This window comes from Rana temporaria, chromosome 1 (genome assembly GCF_905171775.1).
Source record: "Rana temporaria chromosome 1, aRanTem1.1, whole genome shotgun sequence".
NCBI classification, from domain to species: Eukaryota; Metazoa; Chordata; class Amphibia; order Anura; family Ranidae; genus Rana; species Rana temporaria.
This window is the reverse complement of record NC_053489.1, coordinates 179,945,342-179,965,782: the sequence shown is the minus strand read 5'-3', so window position 1 is coordinate 179,965,782 and position 20,441 is coordinate 179,945,342. Positions and strand designations below refer to the sequence as shown.

Below are 20,441 nucleotides of genomic sequence, written 5' to 3'. Positions count from 1 at the left end.
AGGGGGCACTCTGATGGGGGGGACATAAGGGGGCACTCTGATGGGGGGGTACATAAGGGGGCACTCTGATGGGGGGGTACATAAGGGGGCACTCTGATGGGGGGGTACATAAGGGGGCACTCTGATGGGGGGGCATAAGGGGGGCACTCTGATGGGGGGGCATAAGGGGGCACTCTGATGGGTGGGACATAAGGGGGCACTCTGATGGGGGGGACATAAGGGGGCACTCTGATGGGGGGGACATAAGGGGGCACTCTGATGGGGGGGACATAAGGGGGCACTCTGATGGGGGGGACATAAGGGGGCACTCTGATGGGGGGGACATATGGGGGGCACTCTGATGGGGGGGGACATAAGGGGGCACTCTGATGGGGGACATAAGGGGGCACTCTGATGGGGGGGCATAAGGGGGCACTCTGATGGGGGGGGGCATAAGGGGGCACTCTGATGGGGGAAGACATAAGGGGGCACTCTGATGGGGGGGACATAAGGGGGCACTCTGATGGGGGGGACATAAGGGGGCACTCTGATGGGGGGGACATAAGGGGGCACTCTGATGGGGGGGGACATAAGGGGGCACTCTGATGGGGGGGACATAAGGGGGCACTCTGATGGGGGGGGGCATAAGGGGGCACTCTGATGGGGGGGGGACATAAGGGGGCACTCTGATGGGGGGGGTACATAAGGGGGCACTCTGATGGGGGGGGCATAAGGGGGCACTCTGATGGGGGGGGCATAAGGGGGCACTCTGATGGGGGGGGGGACATAAGGGGGCACTCTGATGGGGGGGACATAAGGGGGCAATCTGATTGGGGGGGCATAAGGGGGCACTCTGATGGGGGGGGCATAAGGGGGCACTCTGATGGGGGGGGGGGGGACATAAGGGGGCACTCTGATAGGGGGCACTCTGGGGGGGCATAAGGGGGCAATCTGATTGGGGGGGCATAAGGGGGCACTCTGATGGGGGGGACATAAGGGGGCACTCTGATGGGGGGGACATAAGGGGGCACTCTGATGGGGGGGACATAAGGGGGCACTCTGGGGGGGCATAAGGGGGCAATCTGATTGGGGGGGCATAAGGGGGCACTCTGATGGGGGGGGCATAAGGGGGCACTCTGATGGGGGGGGGGCATAAGGGGGCACTCTCATGGGGGGGACATAAGGGGGCACTCTGATGGGAGGGACATAAGGGGGGCACTCTGATGGGGGGCACATAAAGGGGGCACTCTGATGGGGGGGCACATAAAGAGGGCACTGTGATGGGGACATAAAGGGGACACTCTGGGGACAGTTGATTTAAGGGGGCACTGTGATGGGGACTGTTGATTTAAGGGGGCACTCTGATGGGGGGGGGACATAAAGGGGGCACTCTGATGGGGGGCACATAAAGAGGGCACTGTGATGGGGACATAAAGGGGACACTCTGGGGACAGTTGATTTAAGGGGGCACTGTGATGGGGACTGTTGATTTAAGGGGGCACTCTGATGGGGGGGACATAAAGGGGGCACTCTGATGGGAGGTGCACATAAAGAGGGCACTCTGATGAGGACATAAAGGGGACACTCTGATGGGGACAGTTGATTTAAGGGGGCAATCTGATGGGGACAGTTGATGAAACTCCTGATGTAAGGATGGACTCTGATAGGGACCCCTGCTTTAAGGTTGCACAGGTTTTGTTTAATCATCCTAATCTAATGACAGCCTGATTAGTATGTATTAGGCCCCAATACATACTAGTGTTCCCCATTGACTCCTGCACTGCCTCTGCACTCCCTGTGACTGGTGGTCCAGAAGCATGCCCAATGAACAGGGAATACTAGTTCCCTCTATCTCTGGCATGCTATTGACAGTATGCCCCTTGACTTGAGTAGATCTGGCGCTGCAGCAAAGGGGTGAGATTTGCAGGAACTGAATACTATTTTGTCTTTTTTTTGCTTGAGATTTACTAAATCATCTTCAATATCTGGAGCTGGATAATCAAATGGCAGATGAATTTGTTCACCCTTACACTATGTGTGCTGTCACTGCGATTGGTTGCTGGACAGTCGCACCTTCTATGAATGGCCTCCTAACATTCATTTTGTGCCAATTTCTCAATGAAACCTTCTGCTGAATCTCCAGTTGTGTCCGTTGCTTAATGTCATGCCTTTGATATGTATGTTTTACAGGTCTAAATACCTTTTAGATTATTTCCAAGGTAAATATTTGTAAAATCTGAGAACAGGATAGGAAGGAATAAGTAAAATCTACCAGAAATATTGTTCAGAAACATGTATTTATTTATAAAACAAATGAATGTCAAACGGAATACTTTCTCTTTTGTCAAACTAAAGAAATCTACGCAGCCAAGCTGGTCACACACAACATATTTAAATATATTGGGGTGGATTCAGGTAGGGGCGCACAAAACTGCGGCGGCGTAATGTATGACATTAGTTTTACGGGCAAGTGCTTGATTCACAAAGCACTTGCCTGTAAAGTTGCGGCGGCGTAGCGTAAAAGGGGCCGGCCTAAGCGCGCGTAATTCAAATGATCCCGTAGGGGGCGTGGATCATTTAAATTAGGCGCGTTCCCGCGCCGAACGTACTGCGCCTGCGCCGTCCCTAAAATTTCCTGACGTGCATTGCGGTAAATGACGTCGCAAGGACGTCATTGGTTTCGACGTGAACGTAAATGGCGTCCAGCGCCATTCACGGACGACTTACGCAAACAACGTTAAATTTTCAAATCGCGACGCGGGAACGACGGCCATACTTAACATTAGCTGCGCCTCCTAATAGCAGGAGCAACGTTCCGACGAAACCGACTTACGCAAACGACGTAAAAAACTACCGCCGTACGTTCGTCAATCGGCGTAAGTATATCATTTGCATACTCTACACTGACAACTACGGGAGCGCCACCTAGTGGCCAACGTCAGAATGCACCCTAAGATGACGGCGTAAGAGACTTATGCCAGTCATATCTTAGGCTAAAGTCGGCATATCTAGCTTTCTGAATACAGAAAGAAGATACGCTGGCGCAACTTGGCAATTACGCGGCGTATCTATGGATACGCCGGCGTAATTGCTCTCTGAATCTACCCCACTGTGTTTTATAACACTGACAGCTGTGTCGTTGGAGAGTGTTCATCATACAACTTCCTGGCGATCTCTGCACGTGGAGTGTGCGAACACGCCGGAGCGCATCCCTAGTTATTACCAATAGTTTTGTGTTTTTCAGTGTATCAGTAAAAGTATTTTTTTCTTTTCTCTCAAAGCTTTATCCTGCTATAGAGGAAACCGTAGAATTTGGTATCTTGTAAATTCTCATCTTCTAAATAACTGGAAATCTTTTTTTTTATTGGTACAGAACCGGGCAGTAGGAAGACCAAAAGGGAAACTTGCCACCTCTCCTGCAGTCAAATTATCTACTAACCGGACCAGCGCTGGTGCCCGTCGGAGACGGACGCGGTGTCGCAAGTGTGAAGCATGTTTACGTACAGAGTGTGGAGAATGCCACTTCTGCAAAGACATGAAGAAGTTTGGTGGTCCGGGGAGGATGAAACAGTCATGTATAATGCGGCAGTGCATAGCTGTAGGTATCCCTTGCTGTATATGGATGCTAACTTTTTATCCTTGTTCTAAAAATAATATATTTGATGTTTGTTTTGTAGATTATACTTGTAATTCCCTTTTTTTTTTATCTCCATATTTTTTAGTGACTCTTAAATGAATCCTGTACTGTTGGATGTATGGGATGCATCATAGTTTACTTTCATAAAAAAAAAAAAAAAGTTCTACATCTGACTGCCATGAGGCTTCATAAGTATCTGACATTAAAAAATAGTGTCTGGATATCATTCTATTCTACAAGGACTAGTCCATTGGTTACCAGATCACAAATCCAAAGCTGAATCTCAGGGCAGCGTTGCGCTGTTGTAGGTAATCGCCAAGTGAAGGGCCAATTGAAAATGATATGTTGTGTATTTCTGTAATAAATGGGCTAGTCCTGTATAATAGAATGACATTCACTGACTGTTCACCGCCTGCAATAAGCTGTTTAAAGTAACAGTGCATGGAAGGAATTTTATGCATTCACCTTTTTTGAATCACTGACCTGTAATAAGCATATTTAAGTCCTTTGATATTCATGATTTGCAATCTTGTTTTAAGCCAGTGTCCCAGAAAGTATAACAGCCAAGCAAATAGTATTTTCTCACGATGGTCAGCAAGAGGCCTTCGTATTTCTTCTATTTCAGGTTTCCTTAAGGCCCCTTTCACATGGGGCGGATCAGTAATGATCCGCCCCGTGAACCTCCGCTTACTCAGCGGGGATCGCTCCGTTCATCCCCGCTGAGCCGTCGGATGACAGGGCGGTCCCCGCACACTGTGCAGGGGGCCGCCCTGTCTTTCCTCCTCTCTCCCCTATGGGGGGATCGCATGAACACGGACCGTATGTCCGTGTTCACCCGATCCGCCAGACGGATGGAAAAGTAGGTTTTTCCTCTGTCACACTTTGGCGGATCGGAGCGGGTCGGATGTCAGCGGGCATGTCACCACTGACATCCGCGGCTCCATAGAGGAGCATCGAGCGCCCGTGCAGGTCTGCCAAAAAAACTGGCAGACGGACCTGAACGGGCCGCCAGCTGCACTCCGGTCAGCTTATAATGTTTTTTTTGGTGCCCCCTCTCTCATACTAATACCTGTTTATGGAGATAAAATAGAAATGAATACTTCACTTATTTCTTGCTTCCTCCCTGCCACTGATCACACAAATCTGCTCCTGTTCCGCAGTTGTGTGGCCATTCCCATGTCAATATAATCGCATACAATGCAGGGCCATTGGTCCTGCATTGTATGTTAGGAAATTAAGGGCCCACTCACATTCCAGGGTGGGAGTGGAGAAGGGAACTGGCTGCTTGGGGAGCAAAAAATAATGTATTTCTCTCTCTTATGACCCTCAAGCTCAAATGAGCAATTGGTTAACAGACGAGATGGCTAAAAAACGACTGCCAAATGTCATTTTATAAGCTAACTCTTACTAACGGCAAATGGTAATATAACGGTCCGCCCTACTAAATTTTCAGCCCATTTGCAGGAATCAAGGAAAACATTTTTTTGGGCCCCCCATGCACTGAAAAGGTTAAATGTTAACTGTAGGGTATGAGAAATAAAATGTAATATTGCCCTGCTCATCGGTGCCATCATTCACTCTGGGTTGTGGGTGGTCCTTGATGCTGTCATCGGGTAACCCATGGCAGAGCATTATAGAGAAGAGGCTTTAGGCTGCATTCACACCTCACCGTTTTGTCGCCTGAAGCGTGACGCCCCAAAACGCTAGAGGGGAAAAAAATACATTATTCTCTATGGAGATGGTTCACATCTCCACTACAAAACGCCTGACGCCGAACGCCTGAAGCCCAAACAAGTTCTGGACCCTTTTTTGTCGCTCGAATTTGGGCGTTTGGGTGTTTTACATTGGTGACCCTAGACCTGTAAAAAATCGCGGTAAAAAACGCAGCGTTTTGTCGCGACAAATCGCGGTAAAAAATGCCGCGTTTTTTGTCATGGCAAATCACGGTAAAAAACGCTGCAAACCACTACGCTCAGGTGTGAATGCAGCCTTAGGGGGCCAGACACACAGATGAAGCTGCCACTCCTCCTGGAGCTAAGAATACAGTAAGTATTACACCTAATTCCTTACCCCCAGAGTTAATGAGCATTTTAACCTTGCGGTGTCCAGGAGTTGGGCTTTAACAATCCATCGAATATCGGCCTTCAAAAATTTTTTCTGTGTTCTTGTTGATAATTGTGTGTTAGCAACTGGTTAGCTTCTCCGACTCAGTCTCCCATACTTTGGAAATTTATTGCATAGCACTGGCACCAAGTTTAGTTTTTCCTACTGACCATTTGATAAATATGGCCCTTTGCCCAGTTTTGTTTCTAGAACCTCCTTGTTGCTATTGAGATTTCCTGCAAAAAAAATAAACAGGGCAGGCTGCAACTACAGGAGCGTTTTTTGTGTTCCCTTCCATTTTTAGGAGACATACGCATAGAGGAGGGATGTCATGTTATGTATGCTGTGTATTGATGGGCCACAGAAAACGGCAGTTACAAACGTACTGTCAATATCTACCAGTACACGGGTAACTTTCGAAGTCTGAAGTGCTTACCTTTCCACTAGTAATGGGGTGTCTGTGAGCTCCCTCACTGGTGCCAATATTGTTGCCTGTCTTCTGGGTGTAGCATCTTTGGCCTCCCTGATTGGCTGGCCTGGGACAATGAAACTCCTTTGCATGTGCGCAAGAGTTAATTCATCATGGTACCAAGGCACTCTGGAGAATGTACACTGAACTGCACATGCGTAGCTCCATGTACAATTAAGACATTTGCAAACAGGAAGGTAAGAAGGCTTTGTTGCAGAAGTATATAGTAATAGACATTTATCTTTTTTTTTTTAAGGTGAATTCTTACATTTTTTTTTATAGAGCTAGAATTTGAATATTCAGCTTTAAAAACGGTGCAGGTTTACTCATCAAAAATAATATTTATCCCTTTTTAAGCTTCTGTTATCAAAATGTTCACCTTTACCCAGACTTTGGGTCCACTGACACCCAAAAACATCCGTTCCCCATTTATCCGGTGGATTGGATGGAAACAGAAAGGCAGTCTGTTTCAATCCGACCGTCCATGGAGAAGAGCAGACTATGCAGAGCGGACACGGACCTGTCATCCGCCTGCTCTGCAGGAATTGGCGGAGAGATAACCTGCTGAGCAGGTAAATCCCCTGGACGGTGTCCGCCCCTTGTAAAAGGGGCCTTGCACCACACAGTGTTGCAGTGTGAATGGGCCCTGAAAGGGAATTTCCCCACAGTGCCTGTAGCTACAGGGGTTGGCGAGGACTCGTTTGCTGGTTAAGAATAGGTTAATACTTCAATGTTTGTCTGAGTGTAGATGTACATTAAGGAGCTGGGAGAAGGAGTGTGTTATCAGGAGTGAAGTTTGGCAGTTTACAGGGCAGGAAATCTGCCAGGCCCTAGATATTCATTGGCTCAGAAAGAGTGGGTAGCAATATACACTTCTTGCAAGTAAACCTGCACAGGTTTTTTAAGATTGACATGTATTTAGTAAAAAGATGGGAAAACTTTTTTCAAGATTTATGGAGAAAATGCTTTAGAAATATGAGTCTTTTGGTGAAAAAGGAGAAGTCCCTTTTTAATAGATATTTTTGACTACACCCATCCTGAATAGTAGTAGTAGGCGAGTACCTCTCCCCTGATATATTAGCAGGGTTTCACCAACGACCCTTCATTTTTGGATAATGAGTCTTTTGATCTTTTTTATATTCAAAGCTATTGGATGAAAATTTGAAGGCAGTTAATTTTTTTTAGCAATTGCTGAAATGTCTACCAGTGCTCATTGTTTAAACATTATGGTCTGCGTACAGGAGGGTGTTTTTATCGCTGTATGGATTCGGTAATGAGAGAGCAGATGCTGCAGGCTGTGCACACAGGCCCACACAAATGTGGACTTCAGACAAGCAATACCAAAGGTCTTCAGGTTGGAAGCGTCTTGCTTCAGTTATTGGTCCAAACCACAATGGAAAAAATCTTAAGTGCATAGACATTTAACATGTCTACATTTAAAATGAATCGTATATAATTGTATAGATGTCATTGTGATTTCTTCTTTTGCTTTTTTGTCCTTTCAGCCTGTTTTGCCTCATACAGCTGTCTGTTTAGTATGTGGAGAAGCAGGAAAGGAGGACTGTGTGGAAGGCCAGGAAGCAAAATTTAATGTCATGTTGATGGAATGCTCCATCTGCAATGAAATAATCCATCCAGGATGCCTTAAGGTAGGCAACATATGTAGGCTTTGTACATGTATTAAGAATGTTTAGACCCAGTGTCTAGGGGTTTGGCATAATGCTTTTTATGCTGGGGTCGAAAGTTTAATTTATTCTTTATTTCAGTGGGTTTGTAATGCTTTGCATCCCATAAATATGCTGAGCTGGCATGCTGATGTAATATGCACAATTTAGATGGAATCAAGTTAATTAACAAAAATGACTGTGCTATATAAATGTATAGTGAAATACAGCTTGAGTAATGAACTTATTACCACTGGTCTGCTTCCAAAATGAAATCTTCCTATTAACTTCAAAGCTACAGTACAGTAGTTACAGTTCAATGCAGTTCTATTTCTGTAGGTTTGTTAAAGTGGTTGTAAACCCTTGCCGTTTTTCACCTTAATGCGTTCTATGCATTAAGGTAAAACAGAGAAAATTTCCCAAGTGGGGTTTTTAGGCAGCTCAATTAGACGAATGGGATACAATGTGGTAAAAAAGTATTTATTCACATGTATCAAAGTTATCAAAAAAAGGGGAAAATGTTGGGATCATAAATAGAATATGAGTTGCGGTACAGCAAAAGAACATTAAATTACATAGAGGTTGTACAGTACACAACAAAATATTTATACAGCTCAAATCGTATATATTGCATGTATAAATGGTGTCCTAAAGGTAAAAACCTCCTGTGCTGCAGCAGCACCCCGAACCCCCCTTATACTTACCTGAGCCTCGTAATTTCCACAACGCAAACTAGCACACCAGCTCTGTCCAGTGTCTTATGTCCTTATTGGATAAATTGATAGCAGCGCAGCCATTGGCTTCTACTGCTGTCAATCAAATCCAACTACGCAGGCATGGGAGGGGGGGGGGGCAAAGCTGAGTCCTGTTGTCTGTGTCTACGGACACAGCTGCAGGACAGGGGAGAGTGCCCACATAGGTGTCCCATCGGACAGCGCTTCTCCTGCGGGACACTCGAGAAGAGAAGGAGCCAGGAGCGCTGCGGAGTGACCCCAGAAGAGGAGGATCGGGGCCACTCTGTGCAAAACAAACTGCAGAGTGAAGGCAAGTATGACACGTTTGTGTTTTTTTAAACAGAACCTTTACAACCCCTTTAAATCCTACCATCTGTATTGCTGTTATGCATCTTTGCAGAGTTCTGGCAAGTAAATAGTTGGTTTGTTAAAAAAAAAAAAAATATGTAATGCAGCAGATCACTGCGAATCTATACAAGGTTAGGATCATGTCGGTACCACCAGTAGGAGGTGGTTTGATTGCTTGGTTTACTAAACCTGGATAGTGCAAAATCTGGTGCAGCTGTGCATGGTAACCAATCGTCTTCTAACTTCAGCTTGTTCAGTTAGGGCTCTTTCACACGGGCAGATCAGTAATGATCCGCTCCGTGTGTCCGCAAAAGCTCAGCGGGCATCCTCCGTAAAATCCCTGCTGAGCTGGCAGCTGACAGGGCGGTCCCCGCACACTGTGCAGGGACCGCCCTGTCTTTCCTCCGCTCTCCCCTATGGGGGATCGGATGAACACGGACCGTATGTCCGTGTTCATCCGATCCGGCAGACGGAAGAAAAATTAGGATTTTCTTCCGTCCGCAAATGTGGATCTTTGCGGAGGCGGACAATTACGGCTGTCAGCGGATGGTCATCCGCTGACACCCATAATCACATAGGGACCCATGTATGTCCCGTTTTCATCCGCAACGGACGGATGAAAATGCGGACATATGGTCCGTACGTGTGAAAGGGCCCTTAAGCTTTGACAATAAAACCTGGGAGCTGACTGGTTTCTATGCAGAGCTAAACTAGATTTTGCATGCTCCAGTTTTAGTAAATCAACCCGCTTGTGAGTTTTAGAGATATAATAACATACCCAAAGTACTAGACTCTGTCAATGTCATTGTTCATCCCTGTGCACACAATGGAGTAGACGCTGGCTGATTCATGAATGTCCTGCTGATGTATGTAGCGAATTGATTGACAGTCATCTTGTGTATGTTATTGTCCCATTATCAGTATTGGATGGGTTATGGGCAGACATGAAGGCTTAAATGGTAAATCTCTTAGCACACATAATCCTGTCACTTAATAAAATCTGTTGCAGTAAACTGCGCCCTTATGGCCGCTGTCTCTGCTATTGTACAAGGACCCTCATTTATAATATTCTCTAATGGGGTTGTACAAAATTCCTAGTTGATCAACCTTTTCTTTCTGGCAGCACAATTCCTGTTTATTTGGCGGAGTTCCATTATTTAATAGTCTTTGCAGAATTTTTCAATAGCTTTTCTGTAGCTATAATTAGTTTTTATGCAAGTGCCAACATCTGCTGTGCTGCTTCAAGTTATCTGATACAAAGAGCTAAATAATGCAGTAATCATGACTTCTGCCGTATGAAAGGACCTTCGTGATGCAGAAGACGATAGTGCTGAGCTTGAGGTTTGTTTTCAGCTGTTTTATCAAGATATTGGGGATTTGTTTTTCTTTTGCTCATTGTCCTACTACGGTATGAGGGCAAGAAATGCAGGAAGTCAAATTCATATATAAAAGGGTAGGATAGAAGTATTCTCTAATCCTTTTTCTTTGGTTACAGTGTTTAATGCAGTTATATATGCTTACCATTGTCGTATGTTACTCTGATCATTTTAAGTGCCGTGGGATTTTGTTTGTGCCAGACTGCCTTTTTTTCCCCCCATGTCAGAGGGAAACTAAAAGCAGCTTGAATTGGGTTGGTGCAGCTTAGGAAGTCAGGAAGAGGTCCAATGCACCTGTCAGCGAACTCGGAATAATCTCAGAGGCATCGCAAACTGATCTCAAATATTCCTGAAAGGAAGGTCGTTTTGGCCATTAATGCAAGCCCAAAACTTGTCAACACGGGCCCTTTATTGAACATGGGGCAAACGTTTCATACCCATTGATTACACTTGCCAACTGCTTTTCAGCCTAGGTTCACACTGACAGCGGGAATGAAATAGTACGAGTTCATCCATACTCGCACAATTTCATTCCCGCATGTCAGTCCCGACTTCGGGGGCGATTTGAGAGACATCTGTGCAGGTTTCTGTAGTACAGAAACTACTTTTGGGAATCGATGTGGAGCCGCAAATGCGGCGTCGCACCGATTCAGACGTGCCATTGCTGGCAATAGCTGCCGATTTGACATGTCAAATCGCATGCCAAATCAGTGCAATGTGAATCAATGCTCGGAACTATGGCCCGGATTCTTAAAGCACTTACGCCGACGTATCTACTGATACGCCGGCGCATCCGTGCACTTACGCGGCGTATCTATGCGACTGATTCTTAATACAAGATACGCTTGAAATTTGGCTACATACGTCTGATGTAAGTTTCCTACGCTGTTGGGGCCTGGGCGCATATTTACGCTGGCCGCAAGGGGCGCTTCCATTGATTTACGCGTCGAATATGCAAGTGACCGAGATACGCTGATTCACAAACGTACTTGCGCCCGTCGCAGTAGTATACGCCGTTTACGTAAGGCTTACGTCCGGCGTAAAGTTATTCCACCACATAGGAGGCGCAAGCCATGCAAAGGTATGGATGACGGAACAGCCGTCGTATTTTACGTCGTTTACGTAAGTCGTACGTGAATGGGGCTGGGCGTAGGTTACGTTCACGTCGTAGGCATTGAGCCGTCATATCTTAGGGAGTAAATTCGACGTGATTCTGCGCATGCGCCGTTCGTTCGGCCCATCATTTGCATGGGGTCAAGCTTCATTTAAATGGATCACGCCCACTTCCTTCCTACTTTGAATTAGGCGGGCTTACGCCGGACAATTTACGTTACGCCGGCGCAACAAAGGGAGCAAGTGCTTTGTGAATACTGTTCTTCCCTCTCTATGTTACGTCGGCGTAGCGCATATGAGATGCGCTACGCCGCTCTAAAGATGCGCCGATCTAGGTGAATCCGGGCCTATGGATCAAACCAGTAAAAAACCTGTCCTGAATGCTTTTTTTTTTACCTCAAGAAATACATGTCAACGGCATTGTCTGTATGATCTTCCTATTTTCTATAGGAATAAACACAAGTGTTCAGTTAAACTATATAGCTGCAGTCTGTGATGCCTAAGGGCAGTCTATCATACCTGCACTTGACTGCTCCTGCAGGTCTATGCCACCTTTTATTTCAGATGCGTGTTAACATAGATTTGCATCTAGCCATAAAACGTAAGCAGATTCAGCAGTTGGATAGTAAAAAAAAGAGGGAAACAAATATCTGCGCTAACTTAAAAGTAATACAAAGAATACAAAGCAGCTAGCACAGTTTGTAGATAAGCAAACAAAAACAATATAATCCAATAGTGCAGCGCTCAAAATAAATGGAATGAAAAATTAATCCATATAAACAATGTGTACATAAAGTCCACAAAATATATGTTCATCAATGAAGTTGAAGATATAGGACCTCCACCGAAGTTTCAGTGTGCAGACACGGAAAAAACACACCACGCCACCCTGTATTGTATGCAGAGTTTTCCTAGACTATTTGGTGCCAGCCCTGTCCAGTTGACTTTTGCTTAACTACTGAATCGCAGCCTTTCTTTCTTTCTTTCTTTCTTTCTTTCTTTCTTTCTTTCTTTCTTTCTTTCTTTCTTTTTCCACTTGTCAAACTGATAATAACAAAGACTTTCAGTGGTATATTTAACATACCAAAAGGAGCAAATAAAAGGTGATTGTCAAATTTACAGTGCATAGCATTAAAAACAAAAAGATGAGATAGTGACATAACACATTCTGTATACAGTTCAATAGAATTTAGATACATTATTAATATGCCTAACACTTTAAAACACTGCAGGGGTGGTTATGGGTGCACATGAATACTATTTTCCTCACAGGACATAAAAAGAACAAAGCTGAAGTTAAGGTGTGGATATTTTTGCATAGTTGCGTGTAAATATGCATGCATCATACCTGGATGATCCCCTGGAAGCTGGAAATCACTGTTGTGAGCACCACTACTACAGTGGACATTGTGTGCATTCATTGAGACTCAGACCCAGAAGCTAAAGCCTGGTACACAGACAGCTTGGGAGGAGCTATTGTGTTCTGACAGGGGGGACAGCCCCCCGCCAGATAACTCCGCTCAGCGCTCTCCGCCATTAGCTGAAAGCGCTAATCAGGAGCCTATCAGCAGACCTTTTTCATCATGCTTCTTCGACAGAAGCCAGCCGAAAGGCCGGCTTCATTCAGACTGGCTGCAGTACACACGGGTTCTATTGAACCAGCCAATGCCACCAAGACATTCAGCCTGTGCTTACTAGGCTTAAGTGGACAAGGTAGAGAGGTAGGGTGGCAACAACACAATGAGAAAATGCAAAGTATTCTCGGAATGGCACCCCTGCCCAGCAAGTGACCTCCTGCGTTCACGAAAGCAGCAGAGCAGCCACTCGGCACAGGACCTAGAAGCTAGCGGTAGTCGCTGTAGTGGTGCCTACTGTAGTGATTTCAATCTTTAATCAATTCAATGATATGGTACATGCATGACCAATGTAACTATGTAAAAAATATGCATACATAAAGTTCTGGTTAATGGTTTACATACGTAGTACTAGTAACTGGTTTGTGACTGATCGCACACAAATCACAAACCTTAAACCTTGAAGCTTCTGTTGTGACTTGTGGTAGTTTCAGGAAAGGGGAGTATTGGCTTTGTGTGTCTTTGACATGTGAAAAAACTGTGTTGAGAAAACATAATTAATTGCCTGTTTCTACAGATAAAGGAATCTGATGGTGTGGTGAATGATGAACTTCCAAACTGCTGGGAATGTCCAAAATGCAACCATGCTGGGAAAACTGGGAAAGTGAGTATATGGTTACTGCATAAGATGCCATGTCAGAGGATAGACTGGCATCTGGGAAAATTGCATATGGGTGTACATCTGTTAACCTCATATGTGCGGTAGGGCAGATAACTGTGGTTTTGCAGTTGTATTTAGGTTCCAGGAAAATATTTGCGCATGGTAACGGTAAACCTACATTAGACCTTTTTGTGGGTTCCATTTGTAGTCCTCAGTAGTGGAATCTTGTGTACCTCCAAATTGGTGGCTGTCTGGATATTTTGTGGGTGTCCAACTTAAAGTGTTTGTGAACCTACATAACCACGTCTATGCCGACCCTCTCTTAGAGCCTGGCATAGCACACTGTATATGTCTTTTAAAAAAACAAGCATTAAAAATACAGTTTTAGGGTGATCTTAAGGCCCGTCACATGACTCTTGGCCGCTGTATACCTCCGATGGATGGATACTGCAGGAGGGGCCGTGATCTCCCTCTGATGTCAGACGGGGAGATCATTGTCGCTCACCCTCTCCTGCAGTAGCCCTGGAAACCGACCGAGAGTCACATGACTGGCCTGAAGACTGCGCTAAATCAGTATTTACAAAGCTTGTTTTTATAAAAGGCATGTACAGTGTGCTATGGCAGGCTATATTAGAGGGGCTGGCACTGAGCATTAAGAAGACGGACACAGGCAGGAAGGAGGGGGTGAGGGGGAGAGATGAAAGCAGAGCAGGGCTGCGGATGACAGAGGGACGCAAACTTACCACGGTGGTCAGGGCTCAGCAGCACTGATTTTGTGGTCAGTATAGAGAGGGCCTACAGGAAGTGTCAGGAACAGGGAGGTTTTTTACAGTTTAGAGGAGGGCATATTACACAGCGCAAGCACTGTACTGTTTAATCTGCTTTAAGGGACCAGGATATAATTTTTTTTTTTTTTTGGGTTAACAAACACTTTAATGCTGGACCAGTCACTGGAAACTTTGAAATGACCTTAATTTTTAGTAAAAAAAATGCTGGTGTCTTCATAAATTGAAATATTGCACAAATTTAGGCCATATGTCTGTTCTGCTCATTTAACCTAAATGCCCAAAACGCAAGCAGTCTGCCCTCAGGGCATTTGTCCCTGAGAAATTCCTGCCCTAATTGTTGGTACACCTTTGGAGCATCATCCAGCTGCAGCAGCTGTCAGTCCCTCATAGAGATTCACAGGCTGCCGGTGGTGGGGTTGAACATTGTGCCTGTGCCTTCTACCTAAACGCCAGAGTCGCATTCATCGAGTTAACGCACAGTGTACATGAGGCCTAAGATGTGTTGGAAAAGGGGAAAAGTCCTGGAAGCCGCGCATCTCTGCAATACCCCGTAAGGTGGTGTATGACCGCCTCAGACGGGTTCCAACCAGGCCATGCCCACAGAGCTTGGTCATGGCTTAGTCAAGTGCATCATAAGTCCCTGCATTGCTTAACCACTGCCCCCTCATATTTTCTAAAATTTTGCAGGGCAACCTCTAGTTTCATTTGTTAATCTATTCAAGGGCAGCGTTTTAGTTTTTGTAGTTCTTGAAAGAAACGCAACTTAACCATAAGCATAAGATATAAAGAGTTTTATGTTTTTTTCACTTTTTGGTCTACAAGCAAAAAAGAGGTCCAGGATTTAAGTATGCTTCCAACCTGCCTGGGTCCTTGCTTAAAGAGCAGAAGATGAATCGGGATAATAAAGAGATAACAGAACTTGTAAAGAAGAAAGAAAGAGAGGAAACCCCCAGGCAGAATTTGGAAGAACAGCCCAAAAAGAAGGTCTTGGAGGGAATTGTAAAACGAAAACCCGAGGATGGCCCCTTTAAGAGGAAACGGCCACTGGAAAAAACTTCTGACCCTGCAGTCAGGAAGAGGGTGAGCTAGAAACAGAGTGACATTGTGAGGTGACTGATGAGGATGCTTTATCTGGTTTGAATGGTTGTTGAAAGTAAAAAGCTGCTTGATTCTGGGATGTCTGTGGTCATGCATGTCACTAGACCACTGCTGGTTATTTTCAGCCTCGTGTATGAAAGTGACAGGCCCAGACTTGTATACACATGTGGCTGCTATGTGCTGAGTACTCCATTCATGTTACTGTACAGTTCTTCTGTGGCAGCTCCTGGCCTCTATAGCGCAGGGGGGGACTCTACAGTAAATATAAATGTTTGGTGTCACTTTAATAATGTAAGCCTGGTCCCCGTCCTACTAAACCCTGTCTACTTTACTGGCTAAAGTACACAAACATACCTTTATTACAGAAATGAGGCCTAAATATATGACCTGTGATTTGTTGCTCCCAGTAGTGAGTAATGTTGATTCATACATGGCCCAGGTAGTGTAAGTTTGTTGCTCTGAATTATATAGTTACTAGATTTGTTCTTTAGTGTACCTCTTCAAGGGCATTTGAGCTTTTATTTCAGCTTGAAGAAGCTTGTGCTTTTTTGGGCTCTTGTGTATGTTTTTATTGAGCTGCTTCAAGATCTTTTGGGCTTTTTTGAGCATAAGTGTGTTTTTTTCCCACAAACCCTCCTAGATAGTATTTTTTTTAACCACCGTATAAACAAAAAAGAAAAGCTGGAACAAACATTTTCAAGCTTTTTTGAGCTCTTTGGGATACTAGCTCCTTGCAAAAATGCGAGTTTGATGTTTTTTTTCTGCCTGTAGGAGCCTATGCCTGAAAAAGCAATGGTGTGCTTAGACACATTGGGGGTTATTTCCGAAAGGCAAATCCACTTTGCACTAAAAGTGCACTTGGAAGTGCAGTCGCTGTAGATCCGGGGGGGGGGGGGGGGGGGGGGGGGGGGGACATGCAAGGAAAAAAAAAAAACAGTATTTTAGCTTGCACATGATTGGATGATAAGATCAGCAGAGCTTCCCCTCATTTCAGATCTACCCCTCAGATTTACAGCGACTGCACCTCCAAGTGAACTTTCAGTGCAATTTCAAGTGCACTTTGCACTTGTAGTGCAAAGTGTATTTGGCTTTAGTAAATAATCCCCATTGGCTAACATGGAGGGGAATTTCTAGGCAGACAAAAATGAGAGCTCAAAAGCCTGTAGGAGCCGCTCCTTTGAGCCACAGTGTGCATGAGCTCTAAGACTGTAGACCTTCTTGAATTAAAGTATATGTAAACCCTCTCCTTGTAAAACAACCCATTCAGTTTAAAATATAAATGAAAGGCAAAACATGTGTGTGTGTGTGTGTGTATAATATATATAATATAGTGTGTGTGTGTGTGTGTGTGTGTGTGTGTAATATATATAATATAGTGTGTGTGTGTGTGTGTGTGTGTGTATGTAATAAATATACAGGTGTATATATATATATATATATATATATATATAATCCCCCCCCTTTTTCATAAGATACGTGATCACATTACCTCTGTTCTCCCCCAGCTCTCTGCATAAGAGCTGGGGGAGAATAAGCTGCATAACACTGAACCTCTTCTAGTGAAGGGTTGTGCAGAGGGGGTAGTGTGAGCAGAAGTCTAACCATCTGAGGAGACCAGGATGAGTTCTCACGCTGTGCTCTCCTGCCTAGCGTGGTCAGTTTTTATTAAGACAGCAGAGGGACAGGCAGGGATACCAGGGATTTCACACAAAGTAAGCAATACAGAAAGAATAGGCTTCTTTTTCCAACAAGTACATCCTACTATAGGCACATATCAGGAATATTAAATGTTGGGCTTGCATATTCTTTAAGATTGTGATCATGGCTGTTGGCAGAATTGGTGATGCTAGCAAAGGGAGGTGTTAATTAGGTCTGTTTTAAGTTTAACTAGGGGTTGTAGGTGCAATGTGTAACTTTCTCATGTGCAGATTGTTGCAACATATTTATGAATGAAGCATGCAGACACGCTTGCAGGCTTCAGTTTACCATTTGAACTGTAACACGTGGGATGTTCGTCTACCAAATAAGAATTTTGGTGGATCTTGGAGTGCTGCCATTTCTTCAGTATTTATCGTATGCAGAGGCGAGCCGAGGCAGGCACCTGTGATATCATTAGGCTTCTTGTCTCACCTGGAGCAGCGAGTTCTTTGTTTAGGCTTCAGTTACACTGGTACTAAGATCCTGTGTCTACAGTTGTTTTGTTGCAATTCTGAGAGAATGGGATACATTTTGAGCTCTTATTGAATTATCTAAAAATCATTATATTTAATACAACAAAAAAAGGAAAGAGTAATACAAGCCATACACTGTGGGTCCATTTGGCCTACAGTTCACCTCCTTGTGAGCTGCTTTTGGGTTCTTTTTGGCCCCTTTCACACTGGGGCGGGAGGTGGCGGTAAAGCGGCGCTATTATTAGTGGCGCTTTACCCTCGGAATTGCTGCAGTATTCGGCCGCTAGCGGTGCTGTTTTACCCCCGCTAGCGGCCGAAAAAGGGTTAATAGCGTTCGCAGAGGCGCATTGCCGGCGGTATAGCCGCGATTTCCCATTGCTTATAATAGGAAGGAGCAGTAAAACGCACTGATCCTTCACCGCTCCAAAGATGCAGCTAGCAGGACTTTTGGAGCGGTCCTGTTAGCACACCGCTCCAGTGTGAAAGCCCTCGGGGCTTTCACACTGGAGAAACAGCAGCCGCTGTTTCAGGTCGGTTTTTAGCAATAGCGCCTGCAAACCGCCCCAGTGTGAAAGGGGTGTTAGACTTGTATGGGGAAAGAAGCATGAACATTGATAGAGGCTGCTGCTTACTAGTTAGGAGGGGTGGAATGTGATGTTCCCATTGGGATACCATATGGGGAATCCTAATTAGTGGTCTATTATTAATAAACCTATAACATATCGTGAGCAAATGTTAAGAACGTTTAATAATTTAATGTAATTTGTTTTGTTTTTTTGTCAACTTACATTGTTTTTTTTTTCTTCCACAGTTAAAACTAGTTAAAGAAGACAAGCTCTTCAAGAAAAAGGTACATTATATTCTATTTCTGAAAATGACTGGCTTACATTGGTGATTATTATAATACAGGATTTATATAGCGCCAACCGTTTGTGCAGCACTTTAGAACGTTAGGGCAAACCGTACAGTTTACAATACAATTCAATACAGGAGGGATCAAAGGGCCCTGCTCATTTTTAGAGCTTACAATCTAAAAGGGAGGGTCAAGTGATACAAAAGGTAAGTACAGTTGTTAGGTGGAGGCAGAATAGGCTTCTCTGATGAGAAAAGTCTTCAGGGATCGCCTAAAAGTGGATAGAGTAGGAGACAGTTGGACAGATTGATGTAGGGAATTCAAAAGGATAGGAGAGGCTTGGGAGAAGTCCTGGAGATGGGCATGGGAGGAGATGACAAGAACTAGAGAGCAGGAGGTCTTGGGAGGAACGAAGAGGGCAATTTGGTTGGTATTTTGAGACTAGGCTAGGGATGTAACTGGGGACTAAATTGTGGATGGCTTTGTAAGGTATTGTTAGTATTTTGAATTGAATTGGGTGAGTGACAGCCAGTGGAGGGATTAGCAGAGAGGGGTAGCAGACACAAAGTGGTTTGTAAGGTGGATGAGTCTGGCAGCAGCATTTATAATGGACTGAAGAGGGGATAGCTTTTGTAAAGTAAGAAAATGAGGAGGGAGTTTTAGTAGTGGAGGTGAGAGATAACCAGGGTGTGAATTAGGAGCTTTGTGGTTTCATTGGTTAGAAAAATCAATGACATGCACAATGTGAGTGGCACCATTAAAAAATCATTATATACATTCATGTGTCGTGAACTGTCCTCTAAATGCGTATAAATGCAGGTTTGACAGCGCCAGTGTGTATGAGGTCTAAAGGAGCGAGAGGTTGGTTCCACTTTAAAGTGTAAGTTCACCTTTACAGAAAATCTGTAACTTTCACTGGACCCCCTCCCCAATCCCGCTGTGCCAGCCAGGGCCGGCCTTTGGGGTGTGCGGCTGCACAGGGCGCCATGGGCAACAGGGGGCGCTGTGCGGCACACACAGCTCCCAGAATGTGAGTCACATGAGGGCCGATCCTAGATGGGGTACAGTTCACCCAGGCGCCACATGCCCTATACCACCCCAACCTGCCCTATGCTACCACAACCTGACCTATGCCACCACACCCTGCTCTATACCACCCCAGCCTGCCCTATGCCAACCCAGCCTGCCCTATGCCACCCCAGCCTGCCCTATATCACCCCAACCTGCCTTATATTACCCCAACCTGCCCTATATCGCCCCAGCGGTCCCAATACCACCCTATACTTTAATTTACAGGGGCCATTTGGGAGGGGGGGCACCACAGGATTATCTCGCACAGGGCGCCTGAACACCTAAGGCCGGCCCTGGTGCCAGCATCCTGTAATCCCCCGCTGTCAGACACACCACTTCATCAGTCCGGGGATTTGAAATCCACGAGGCTTAATCTCCTATCCGTAACTCTGTGGTATGGGTTGGAGACATTCTAATTGGTTAGCACTGTCACATGGACGGCGCTGACCAATCTGAATCCGCCTCAGTGCTGGAGGAGAGGAGAGAAAGCCAGGAGGATTTCAAATCCCCGGACCGGTAAAGCGATGTTTCGGTGCCTGACAGTGGAGGATCGCGGGATTCTGGTACAGCAGGAGGGAGGAGCCAGTGTAAGTTTACCATTCTGTAAATGTGAACCTACCCTTTAAGCTCTGTATGAATGTTATTACGTTGTAAACATTCACATATGCCTATTGTACGAGAGAGGGTAGGTTGTGGAAGATTTGAGAATCGGTGATGATCTGCGAGTCTTCATGATAGTTGTAGCCTGTCATTCCTACTATATTCAGAACTTGTTCTTGCTGTGTTGCCATGGTAACAGTCA

General features: G+C 45.2%; 1 protein-coding gene across 5 annotated transcripts in view; it reads left to right on the top strand.

The window, feature by feature from the left end:
* Positions 1 to 20,441, top strand: part of KDM2B (lysine demethylase 2B) — a 199,085-nt gene that overhangs the window by 155,508 nt on the left and 23,136 nt on the right. For 2 of the 5 annotated variants that reach the window (XM_040346880.1, XM_040346905.1), the window contains 5 exons: positions 3,353 to 3,577; positions 7,694 to 7,837; positions 13,575 to 13,661; positions 15,260 to 15,526; positions 18,527 to 18,565. In XM_040346880.1, the coding sequence (XP_040202814.1) occupies positions 3,353 to 3,577; positions 7,694 to 7,837; positions 13,575 to 13,661; positions 15,260 to 15,526; positions 18,527 to 18,565 (762 nt within the window). The remainder of the gene's footprint in view (positions 1 to 3,352; positions 3,578 to 7,693; positions 7,838 to 13,574; positions 13,662 to 15,259; positions 15,527 to 18,526; positions 18,566 to 20,441) is intronic. The other 3 variants (XM_040346888.1, XM_040346897.1, XM_040346913.1) reach the window with 3 other exon arrangements.